At 40.1% G+C, this 12426-nt stretch overlaps 1 protein-coding gene across 2 annotated transcripts in view; it reads right to left on the reverse strand.

Annotated features, from left to right (window-relative positions):
* The window catches only part of LOC115356151 (exostosin-1-like), a 257153-nt gene that overhangs the window by 27169 nt on the left and 217558 nt on the right, over nucleotides 1-12426 (reverse strand). For both annotated transcript variants that reach the window (XM_030047193.1, XM_030047192.1), the window contains 3 exons: nucleotides 8968-9100; nucleotides 1229-1347; nucleotides 215-310 (listed from right to left, as the gene is read on the reverse strand). In XM_030047193.1, coding sequence (XP_029903053.1) covers nucleotides 215-310; nucleotides 1229-1347; nucleotides 8968-9100 — 348 coding nt within the window. The remainder of the gene's footprint in view (nucleotides 1-214; nucleotides 311-1228; nucleotides 1348-8967; nucleotides 9101-12426) is intronic.

The following is a 12426-nucleotide window of genomic DNA, read 5'->3' on the forward strand; positions in this document are numbered from 1 at the left end:
GTCGTGGAGTTCACAAAACAGCATGAGCTTAGCTTGGAGGTAGCTAGAGGCCAGCTCGAAGTCAGAAGCACGATGCTTTAATCACTGGCGGAGTGGAGGAGCAGCCCGCCCACTGCCAATGTGCCTGTGAGCAAGGCTGTGTCAAATTCATTTGCTGTCTTACAACAAACTATATCTTACTAAACACTAGATGCAATGAGCCATCAGCTGTTACCTTCGTCTGTCCTTCGATGACAGTGAGAGGCACGCTGGTGGAGGGCCACTTGTTCCTGGGAGGTAAAGGTTTGTCACAGTTCCATAACACCACAATCTACATGGACAAAGAACATACAGCCAATAATGAAACAATAAAATATAATCGGCTTCATTAGAGATCACTCTATACTAGTCAGTGCCTTAAATGTTCATATCAGTTGTTGTAATGGCTAAAATATTTCAACTGAGTAATCCAGTGCAGAATTCATGTTTTCACTGAAGCCAGTAAGAGTGAGACACTTCACTCATCTATTCCTGTGCACTACTGAAGTACTTTATATATGTTGTTTAGCTCACTGTTGTATAAAAAACAAAAATGCTTTCCCTTATGAGCCCCCCCCCCCCTCCTGCATTATTCTGTATCTGTTCCAAGCACATTGGTTCATGTGGCACCACTACAAATGCACCATGTGATTGTGCAGAAACTGTGCTAAATGTATTGTCTTTTACCAGATTATGATTTTGGTTGTGATTTGGCTTTACTTCAAATGCAATGGAAACCATAAAGCATACTATAAAGAAACTGAGTACACTATGAATGCACTAAATAATAACAACATCTGTAAGGAAGTGGCACATTTCACATTTAAGATGAAGTGATCTCTGGGATGTTCAGTGCAAAAATGCCACAACAGCTAACATTTACCAAAAACTAAATAGAACAAAAACAAGTAGATAAATAAATAATGATAATAATAACAATAAAAATGTAAAAAATTAGTCAATATTGCAGTATATATTAAGTGACATGCGTGACAAAATTAGGTAATTATATAATTTTGTCACACAGTCTAATTTTGTCACACAGTCCCCTCAGAACATACTCCCTGCACAGTTTGCTGCACACGAAAAAACTTCCTCATGCATATGATTGGTAATTCTTTTCATTTTTTTTTCAAGGATCTCATTTCACATCTCATTTTTCGTTCATTTTGCACCAGCAACAAACCATAATGATGTGTCTGATCCTCACCTGTGCACAAAATTTGGACCTAGCTACCGCAATGATGAGCTTCACCACGGGGCAGACCTGGGACTGTAGAGGAGTAACCATATGGATCACCGCTGTGAACTGCTGGGACGGGAGCTTACCTGGAGAAACACACACACACACACACACACACACACACACACACATATTTTAGAACCGGTTGTCATGGATAAACTGTATTTAGGTTAAGGCAGATTTGTGCAGATACAGCTCTCCATAAACCTCCATCACGGTTAAGTGGACACAGAGTGCTCCACGCTGTAGCCCTCATCCATCTTCCTGACAGGATGTATAACCCCAGTTCACATGACTGAGTACGGATGAACATGTCCAATCGGGGAGTGAGTAGTTTGCTTTGAAAAGCTCTTGTAGCGAATCGTCAATGAAAATAATTTGTTCCAGAAACAGCCACATAAACCAGCTCCTGTTAGTATTTGCCACGCTGCTGTCCCGCTTGCTACTGAGGCAAACAAATGAACTGAGCAAGCTGAAAAGAGATAACTAACAAAGTAGAACCAAACTTTAAATTGCTACCTTCTATGAATAATCTCGACCATACAGTAGCTCAATGGTAAATGACACCAGGGTTGAGGAATTGATTCCCCCCAAGGCAGCCTACGCCAAAAAAAAAAAAAAAAAAAAAAAAATGTATCCGCTTGATCATATATTATGGGGCTTTGGATAAAAGCGGCTTCTACAATTTGATTTTACCCTCTGAAGACATTTTCAATCTCATAAAAGGTGAATCATTTCGTGGCCTACCTTTGGATGTTGGAGTGGATAAAGAGAGCAGGGAGAAAGTGGGGCCGACATGCGGCATGCAGTGACAGGCCTGCTGAGCTGAAGCCATTTAGGAAAGCCTATGTCACACTCATTGCTTTCTGCGGCCATCTTTTTCACCTGTTAGTTCATTTTCATTCATTCTAAACACTAGGGGAGACTGGGGTAAGTTGAGCCAAAGGGTAAGTTGAGCCACCCCCTGTTGCTAGGAAACGGTAAAAAATATTGATCATGTGACCAAATATTTAGGAGGAAGGCATCATTTCATTGAGTCTGTGAAGGTAAGAACCACATGGGTAAAGTTGTTAGACATTTATTTCCAAAAAAAACATTTTTTACTCTTGGAAGTGAATTTAGTCTATCATAAGTTTCATGAGAATTGTGTTAAAACCAAAATAGATCATTTTAAATTTGTTTTATACATCAATTGTGGTATCTATGAGCTACAACATGAGGTCATAAACGTAGCATAAAAGTGCACCATTTTAGCTGTGGGGACTAAAAAAGTCAAAATGGTAGCTCTGGGGTAAGTTGAGCCATTTGGCCAGGGGTAAGTTGAGCCACCAGCTTGGGCCGTTTTGACCCCTTAAGCATTTACGAGGGTTAAATATTAAATCTCTAAAACTCCCCAAACCTCACAGTGTTGGTGGTACAGCAAGGAGGTCTGAGCAATTTGTATTCCCCTGCAACCTCGACAGGTGGAATATTATGAAGATCCAATGCATCTCAGTTTTGTGGTGGCCAATAGTGGCCGTGGCCACCAAAAAGTGGCCGTGGCCACCAAATGTGTTACGTTCATATGTTCATAACTGACCTTACTGTCAGCAAGGACACCAAGAAGCTAGTGTTCTAGTGTTTTCTTTCCAAAAACACAGCTGTTAATGTTCTCTTCCCAAGCGCACTTTAAGGCATGTTAAAACAGCTGTTTATTGTACCTGTTGAACTGTGTTTAATACATAAAAATACACATGAATGTGAAGAAGTGACTGTTATTTAGGGAGGGAGAAGGTGAGGGAGGGGTGGGATGGAGGTGGGATACGGCTCAACTTACCCCGCTCCTATGCTCAACTTACCCCATGCACGGGGTAAGTTGTGCCACGAGACCACTTTTTTTGGACATGCTATATTATGGAAACAGTTATGTTTACACTCATTCTGTTTGTTTGAAGAGATGCACAACATCCTGAAATATATGCAGATATATTAGTTAGCGACAAAACTATGATTGCCTTGATGTAGTGATCCTAAATAAGAAAAATGGCTCGTCTTACCCCAGTCTCCCTTTTAACATGTGAGAAATCATTGCCACATTAAAGGACCGTACTACTGATTTTGAATGTTTGGCCCATTTACTACAGTTTACCCACAATTTGCAGTACAACATACAATTTTGCAACTAATGTGGGGACACTAAAGATTTCTCAACATTTTTAGATTTGAATTTTTGGCAGAAACATCTACCTTATGTTCTGCTTCTGTGGCTAACAATATTGTCACCATTCAGAAGCAATGGAACTCATCACAATATAACAGTACTGCTGTTTTTTTAGGAAAACTAATGTGGATAACTTTATTACAATGATGGAATACTGATGTGAAGAAAGTTTTAAGACTGAAAGTTGCTGAAAGTTGGAAATTAATGGCTCGATAAAAGGTAGGAAAAATCATATTTGAGGTCTAAAATATGACTGCTTGCTTTGAGAAAAGATTAGCAGAACATGAAGTAAATACACTTTGTAAATATTATGCTAAACATGCAAAATCACTGATATGGTCCTTTAACTTTATACATAAATATCATTATCATAAACAAGTGCCACTATCACAGAGAAGACTGTCTCACTCTACAGGAGTGTTTTCCATTGGGTGTCACTGAGCAATATTTGGCAGGAAATACTCGATACTGGATTGCTATGTGCTAGAAAGGACACTGCTTTACAGCACAAAATGGGAAAAGGGCGCTATTCTTCGAGTGCAAGTGGTGTATTTGGCAAAGAAAAAATAATTCCAGCATTTTTATCCACTTCAAAAAAGATAAAGAAAATAGAGGTGCATCCAGAACAATATCAGGGACAGACGGCACTTATGCAAAATTTAGTCTTAATTTTGAGAAACGTATTACTAACAGTACACCAGGAGTGAGAACAGTAATTATGGCAATTCTAAGGTGTAATTAATTTTGACAGTTATTAAAACGGTAATTAAAATTTCCCAGCTTGCAGCTTTTTTGAAAAAGTAAAAGCAAAAATGTCCATTAATGACCATATGTAAGCATTTCGACGAAGAGCAACATTGCAGGTATATAGCATGGCAAGCGTCGGGTGGGTATGGGAATTAGGGAATACGCATCCTCATGGTTAAGTGGAGACAGAGTGCTCTTTAGTGTTGCTCTATCCATCTCTCTGACATGGGGCCCCAGACCAGCCATCTCAGGTGGGCGTAGGGCTATTTATGGAAGTAAGGAGGTGTGCCCTTGTGGTGGTCAAAGAAACAGGGTCGGTCCCTGTGCAGAACACCAGGCTTTTGTGGGAAAGAGCAGCCTGCCACCTTGATCTTTAGTAAATGACATGTGCTTCTTTAATTGCCACTTAGAGCTGAGTATTTCCCACTGTTCAAGTTGTATACAAGTCAAATAAAAATGATCAGCTTGTCATTTTGTGCAGTTGTGGCACTTCACAGTTGCTGAGTTTGGAATAACCTTGCAGTCCACTTAACTGAGCGAACGGAGCGCATGACTTAAAGTAACTCATAGAAAAAGAGCAGCGATATAAGTTTTCAAAGTCCTCCAACCTCTGGTAAGGCTAAAAAAAAAAAAAATTCAAAAATAAATAATTATTATTACTATAATTGGAGCAAACTACCTGGAGACATCAGATCAGCACCAGCTGTAACAACTTTTAAGAACAGGTTAAAGACTTTTCTGTTTTGCTCTGCATTTTGACCGTCCTTGCAACATTGCCCTCCACGGCGAATACACTTCTTATTTTACCTTATTTTATTATTTGAGTTTATTATATTTTGCATGTCTTACTCTGATTTTATCTACATCTATTTTAATCTATTACATTTTATTATTGTAGTGTAAAGCACCTTGAGTTACGGTCATGATAACATGCTTCAGCAACCTTTAGTTTCATCCATCCCAAGCACTCAGTGGTAACATTAGATACAATTTCTAACTATTTCAACAAAATCTCTTGGCATGCCCTTATTTTTGTTTACATACTCTGCAATATCATGGCCAATAATTGTCATTTAATCAAACCTGCACTGTAATCAACCACACCAGTGCACTAATTGTACTGCAAGCTGACAAACACATTTTATGAGCAGATTTTTTTTTTTTTTTTTTTTTTTTTCCCACTTCTGGAGTAAGTTTAAGCTGAATGTAAATTTGTTAAGTTAGTTTCCAGAGTCTAGTACACTTTGCACTACATGTAAAATCCTGTTGTCCATGTTGTGTCAGCTTGTACTGTGTAACACTTTATTTTAGCAGCTTGTCTTTGCACAGTTCCCTGAAGATTTACTGTGCTTATTAGTGACTAACTCCTATATGGTGATGAATGATTTTTTTTTTTTTTTTTCATAAAGCTGTGGGGTCATTGCATGTAAAAAACGAAGCAAAACAAGCCACAGCAAGACATTCGGAGATAATATTGAATAACGTCTGGTCAGTGGAAACCTTCCTGTATTCTTCTTGAGACTGCTGGGGGACAAGTGTCAGTATCTCATTAGCCTTCACTCTACAGCATCGTCTGGTCTCAATAAAGAAGCACTGTACCAGACACTGGCCCGCTGACCTTTGAAAAGAGTTGCAGACACAGTGGCAAAGCGCAGAAGAGACATTCCTCTGAGAACAAGAGCAAGGAATCCATTGTTCCACATCATATAAGTCAAATATCAAATGAAACAGTCACCTAACTGTAATGAAACAGAAAAGCCAAACTCTGTATTTCCCTCTGCATATTCGGAGGACAGCATGAAGTCAGGTGTGAACTAAAACACTGGGAGATTGGAGGTTTAGTTAAATGGGGATTTTTTTTTTTTTTTTTTTTTTTTTTTTGGAGGCACAGCTGCTCTGGAGGCAGAAATAATTTTTCTGTGAGTAGCAAAAGCATTAGGTTTCATAGCTTCCTCCTTTTTTACCTCTTGCCTTTTTCACTTGGCTTCACTCTAACGTTACTCAGCCACAAAACCTGTTTTTGTGGCTCCACCCTGTGAGATTACTTCTCCCTCCAGAGCATCTCTGCCTCAAATAAATGTGAGTCATTGTCATGATGTTGTCACAATAAATGTATGCCGCAAACTACAATGTTTAAAGAGACAAGACAATTAGCATATCTCACTTGTTTGTTGTTTCTTTGTTTCTTTCTAATTTTTTTTTTTTTTTTTTTTTTTTTAAACAGTGAAATCCTATTGTTTCCCCCCTCCTCCGTGCTGGCACATCCTCACAGGTCCTGTGCAGCTTTAAAGCCAGTTGAAAGAGGATTGTGGAGTTAACGGCCTGCAAGGGACATGATAGGGGTGTTAGCATATGTGTGTGTGTGTGTGTGTGTGTGTGTGTATGCATCCATGAGCATGCGAGATATAGCTGCCAACCCAGCTGGACGATCAACAGCAAATACACTGGGCCCTGAACACACACGAGCCTTTACACCAACACACACAAACCATCTGTGTCTCCCCAGGCTGACATGCCGTTTTGTTGATTTTAGAGAAGTGCCTATGTTTGGATCACACAGAGGCTGATCAGGTCCCTCTACATACATTACACTTCAGGTGACCTGCAGACATACACTCCAAGTTTTTTTTAAATCCCTCTTTACTTAGGTTATTGCTGCAAAGGAGAATGTGTCTGCTTTAAACTAAGCTAATCCATGAGGATGTGAATCTTTGTGTACCATGTGTCACAACAATTTTTTCGTCTTTTGTGGATCAAAGTAGTTCCACAATATACACAACTCATGCACGACTTTGCACAAACTGTAATAAAGCTGTTTTTTAAACCATCAGACAAGGGCTCTTTTGCAGCTACTAAAGCTAAGCAGAAAGCCAAACTTTTTTGAAACTATCAGGCAAAAGCAGCGAATGCTTCGCCATGAAAAGTTATGGAGAGTTAGCAGAGCGAGACTGTCATATACATGGAGCTGACAACAACTTATTCCCCTAGCAGGAGATGGCATCGGAGATGGCAGCAGCTAAAATGGTGATTTAGTGCAGTGACGTAAACCGAACCAGCCCATCTCTCTTTTTGTCCCTCAATTCCTCTTTTCCTTTTATCCCTCTATCCCTCCTGTCCATGATTCCTCAGAGGAAGACAAACATCTTTCTGAGTTACGGCCTCATTCTGCTGGGAATCAGCCCGGTCCACATGCCGGCAAACACATACAAATACACACAAGCATGTGACATACACACTCTTCCCTCCCTGTTATCCTTTTCTGCAGCTACAACTTTACTCAACTCTATTTAAACATGTAAAAACATGAAAGAAAAAAGTCATCATCTTAAATGTTTTTTTTTTTTTTTTTTTTTTTTTTTTTTAATAAATTCATGTCCATTTTTCTCTACTTCTGCAGCCCAAGCCACTTGTGTGCACCGATGCAGGCCAGTAGCTGGCATACAGAGGTTAATGGCACTGCAGATATTAGCCCAGGATAAATACCAGGCTTAGGTCTCGTAGGGGTCACTGTGCTGTAATCGAAGCTGGCACTGGCGCATTAGGTATACACAACAGAAAACTTTGCTCAAAGGGCAAATTAAGATTGACTCAACACTTCTGAAGTATGGGGCAGACCCCCAAGGAATTTTAACTCTGCAAAGTGAAAACTTCCCTGCAAAATTTTGTAGTGGCTTGCAATTTTTAACCCCCCTCTCGACACTTTAAGCTCAGAAATGCCTAGCTACTTTTTCGGTGACTGTAGTTTTCACAAATCATCAGATTTTTCCCTTAATAAACACTCTAATCAAAGCACTAGTCAACAAGGGGATCATCACAACTTTGTCCTGAAACACGTGTTTGTCTGCCGCTTTACAACTAAAAACAGGCGTTTGCATTAATGCAAAACGGTCAAAACCTTGGAGGAAATACGCAGCAAGCAGCAAGGAGCAGCTGGTCAAAGACGGGGCCTGATGCAATAGCGTTCTCCTTGAGTACAAGAGACATACATGAAAAACAGACACTCAGGGGCAGATTTAAGTACATGAAAGCTGCAGCTCACTTTGAACAGAGCACGTGGAGGGCATCCCTTGAACGCCAAGGGAACTTAAGTGTAATATATATATTCTTAATATCCCTACTTTGTTTAGTGTTAGTCCATAAAAATGGTTGAATTTTGTGTTGACTGTGTTTCAACTCACTGATCCACCCTTAAATATAAATTACTGCTCTCTATGCTATTTTGTGATTTAATTTATTAGATCGCAAAAAATCATCAAGCTCCTCTGCACAATATTTTAGTGTATCAAACCTTTTTTCTATGGAATACAGGTTAATATAGTACAGTACATATGCCGATTATTCCACCTGTTTTTTAGAGGTAGAGAAATATCCACACAGCAATGGCAGTTTCAAATTGTGTGAACTTGAATGTCTCATCAGCCACACTTATCATATCCCTAATTAGTGTTTGTGTGATCCCATCTTAACCTCTTCAACTCTGCTGTACCCCCAGCAGAGCTGTCTCCAGCCAAACTGGGGCCCTAACCAAATTTTGCTATGAAAAGAATAAATATGTGTCACTGTCCTATAATATGGGGAAAAATGCTTTTTCTGACTTAGTAGCTACTCTAGGGGAAATTTAAGGGAAAGTCACCATAAACCATTCTTGTTTTAAATTGATGCTGATTGTGCTGATTAGTGGTAAAGATCTTCTGCAAGTTCTTGAGTGGATTGTGTTTCGGTTATTTATGTTACGTAAAGCAACAGGCTCAGTGCTTACCCAGTGCAGCATAGTAAAACGGGAAGACGGCGGGGTCAGTCGAGAACTCGGGGAGAACATAAAGCCCGCCAGGAAGTGAATTCCACATCAACTGGTTTCTGGACACATGAGAGTGTACTCGGTCCTGGATGATCTGGATAGCAGAGGGGATGAAGAGCAAAGAGAAGAGAAGAAAGAGGAAGAGGAGGAGGTGGGTAGAAAGATATGGAAGGAACAAAAAGAGGGCATGAAGTAAAAAATATCTTCTGTGTCTGTCTTTTTATTGCATATGTTAAATTGGTTTGACTAAGAGGTGTGACCTACACACTGCACCTGCCATGTCATACCACACACACACACACATTCATACACACACACACACACACACACACACACACAAAATAAGACGTTTTGAGAGCTGTCTGTGTGTTTTAAATAATGAAAAACATCCAACATACTGTAATGTCAGATAAATGCAATTAAAATATATAAGTATCAGCTGGCTATGCTGCACCATTCAACTTGCAAGAGGAAAAATTTAATTTCAGTTGGATTTAAAAGACATCCTGTAGAAATTTGAAAGAAAAGAATTGTCACGAAAATACCACCACAAGATTATACCGGGTGATAAAATTAATGAAATGAACATTATTTTTGTACCAGCTTATTCTGTTGTGGGTAACGGTGCCAGAATGTGAACCATTTTAAAAAATGGAGGGTAGCCTGAGGAGGTAGTTCCAGCAGTCGACTCCAGACATGTGCCATACGCAGATACACTCCTCATAATCATGTGACATCTGCTCACCGCTACACCCCTTTGCAATAAGGCGGTCCATTTAAGCTGCCCTCGCCTTGCATGTGTTCCTGCTCTCCTGCTCTGCATTGCTGCAATCACCGCCACCGACTGCTGCTGCATCCAGCCTCACTGCCTGCTGCTTAGTTTAACATCCCAGCATCCACCTGTGGGCTCTGAAAATCCTGTCCATAAACTTTTACATGTTTGCTGGCTGACTGGTTATTAGGCTGTACGTGATGCAGTCCAGTCACCGGTCTCTGTCCGGCAGTCCAGACTGAGACACCGGACCTGTGAGAGGGCCAAACCGCAGTGCAGCCCAAAATCACTGAGCTGCAGGCGCACAGACAACCACACACACCTTTTTAGAACAAAGCTTTTAAACTGCTTAGAGAGAGCTACATTTAGGCATGGGTTTGATCAGGTTAAGGTTAGGGTAAAGATCTGGGTCTGTTGTAAATAATTTGCCTGCTTCAGAGACATTTTCAGCTCTGTCTAAAACCATTGCTCTTCTCTGTGCTTATATATCTTATATATCCTCTGTGCAGCATCACAAAGCTAGTAAAAACTTCAACACTGCACCTGGGGTTAAGGGTGGGGAAAAAGTGGGGCAACTGACACAGTGGGCAATGATAACTAAATTGAATTAAAAAAATGAATGAATTGAATGAACAGTGAGATTAGACTATAGGCATCACAATCAGAGAGCTTCCGTCTGCAGTATGGGTCTGCATTTTTTAAAAATTTTCATTTATTTATTTATTTTTTGTCAGCTGTGTAGTCATAGTGCACTGTTAAAACTGCCTGGGAAAATTAACATCAGAGACATGTCAAAGCTAGGGCTAACAGTGTTAAAATCTTCTTTGAGCAGTGTGATTGAAATAGTGTCAAGAGGGCAGGTTGAAGACTCAGTGTTAGAGATAGGCTTTTTGTTGTGGTTTCCTAAAAGTGTTTAAGTGTGTCAAAGCACATCAATGCTGCAGAATTAACTGTGACAAATAAACAGGCTCTCATATTGTTCAGGGAAGGCCATTAACGACAAACTAGAGGATGCTGCAATAACAGAAGGTAGTTCTTAGATATGTTTGAGTGGAAGGTCACTCTCGCATCCTTTGATAGCTTCCTGATAGGACTGAATTAACACTGTGCAGCCTATCGGTGTCTTTGCTTGACTGGTGAAGCCTTTAGTGTACAGCAAGTAGCTTAACTGATAATAATCCCGTCTCTCCAGAGTAACCCTTGGAAAAATGGGTTCTCTTCCTTTGGCTTCAGTTATGCATATTCATAATGGTCTGAGGAGTCAACACTTCTATGACACTTTTATAACTATTTTGAATGCCGACATTGATTTACATTCCTGTTGTAGCCTTGGCAATCTCTCTTTGCTAAAAAAAAAAAAAAAAAACCCAAAACCCTTGAAGAAGTGATTCGTTAAATAAGAGATATAACCTTTACAAAGTGCAGTACAAATCTATGTGAGAGTCCTGTTGTCGCTGCGTGCTCAAGAATGCCGGTTTTGTTCCATGGTTGCAATCCCTGCCTTGAACTTCAAGTTTAAATTTCCAGTGATATTACTGCTAATAATACAGTGATGTAAACAGGTTTCCAGTGTCGTGAATCCCTAGGACCCACAGGTGGTCATCTGAGTGGGTCCTCAATATGGTTTTTAAACTGTTAAACTAGTTTTTGATGATATACAGTACAGGCCAAAAGTTTGGACACACCTTCTCATTCAATGTGTTTTCTTTATTTTCATGACTATTTACATTGTAGATTCTCACTGAAGGCATCAAAACTATGAATGAACACATGTGGAGTTATGTACTTAACAAAAAAAGGTGAAATAACTGAAAACATGTTTTATATTCTAGTTTCTTCAAAATAGCCACCCTTTGCTGTGATTACTGCTTTGCACACTCTTGGCATTCTCTCCATGAGCTTCAAGAGGTAGTCACCTGAAATGGTTTTCACTTCACAGGTGTGCCTTATCAGGGTTAATTAGCGGAATTTCTTGCTTTATCAATGGGTTTGGGACCATCAGTTGTGTTGTGCAAAAGTCAGGTTACTACACAGCCGACAGCCCTATTGGACAACTGTTAAAATTCATATTATGACAAGAACCAATCAGCTAACTAAAGAAAAACGAGTGGCCATCATTACTTTAAGAAATGAAGGTCAGTCAGTCCGGAAAATTGCAAAAACTTTAAATGTGTCCCCAAGTGGAGTCGCAAAAACCATCAAGCGCTACAACGAAACTGGCACACATGAGGACCGACCCAGGAAAGGAAGACCAAGAGGACAAGTTCATCCGAGTCACCAGCCTCAGAAATTGCAAGTTAACAGCAGCTCAGATCAGAGACCAGATAAATGCCACACAGAGTTCTAGCAGCAGACCCATCTCTAGAACAACTGTTAAGAGACTGCACGAATCAGGCCTTCATGGTCAAATAGCTGCTAGGAAACCACTGCTAAGGAGAGGCAACAAGCAGAAGAGATTTGTTTGGGCCAAGAAACACAAGGAATGGACATTAGACCAGTGGAAATCTGTGCTTTGGTCTGATGAGTCCAAATTTGAGATCTTTGGTTCCAACCGCCGTGTCTTTCTGAGACGCAGAAAAGGTGAACGGATGGATTCCACATGCCTGGTTCCCACTGTGAAGCATGGAGGAGGAGGTGTGATGGTGTGG

The sequence above is a fragment of the Myripristis murdjan genome, chromosome 24 (genome assembly GCF_902150065.1).
Source record: "Myripristis murdjan chromosome 24, fMyrMur1.1, whole genome shotgun sequence".
NCBI classification, from domain to species: domain Eukaryota; kingdom Metazoa; phylum Chordata; class Actinopteri; order Holocentriformes; family Holocentridae; genus Myripristis; species Myripristis murdjan.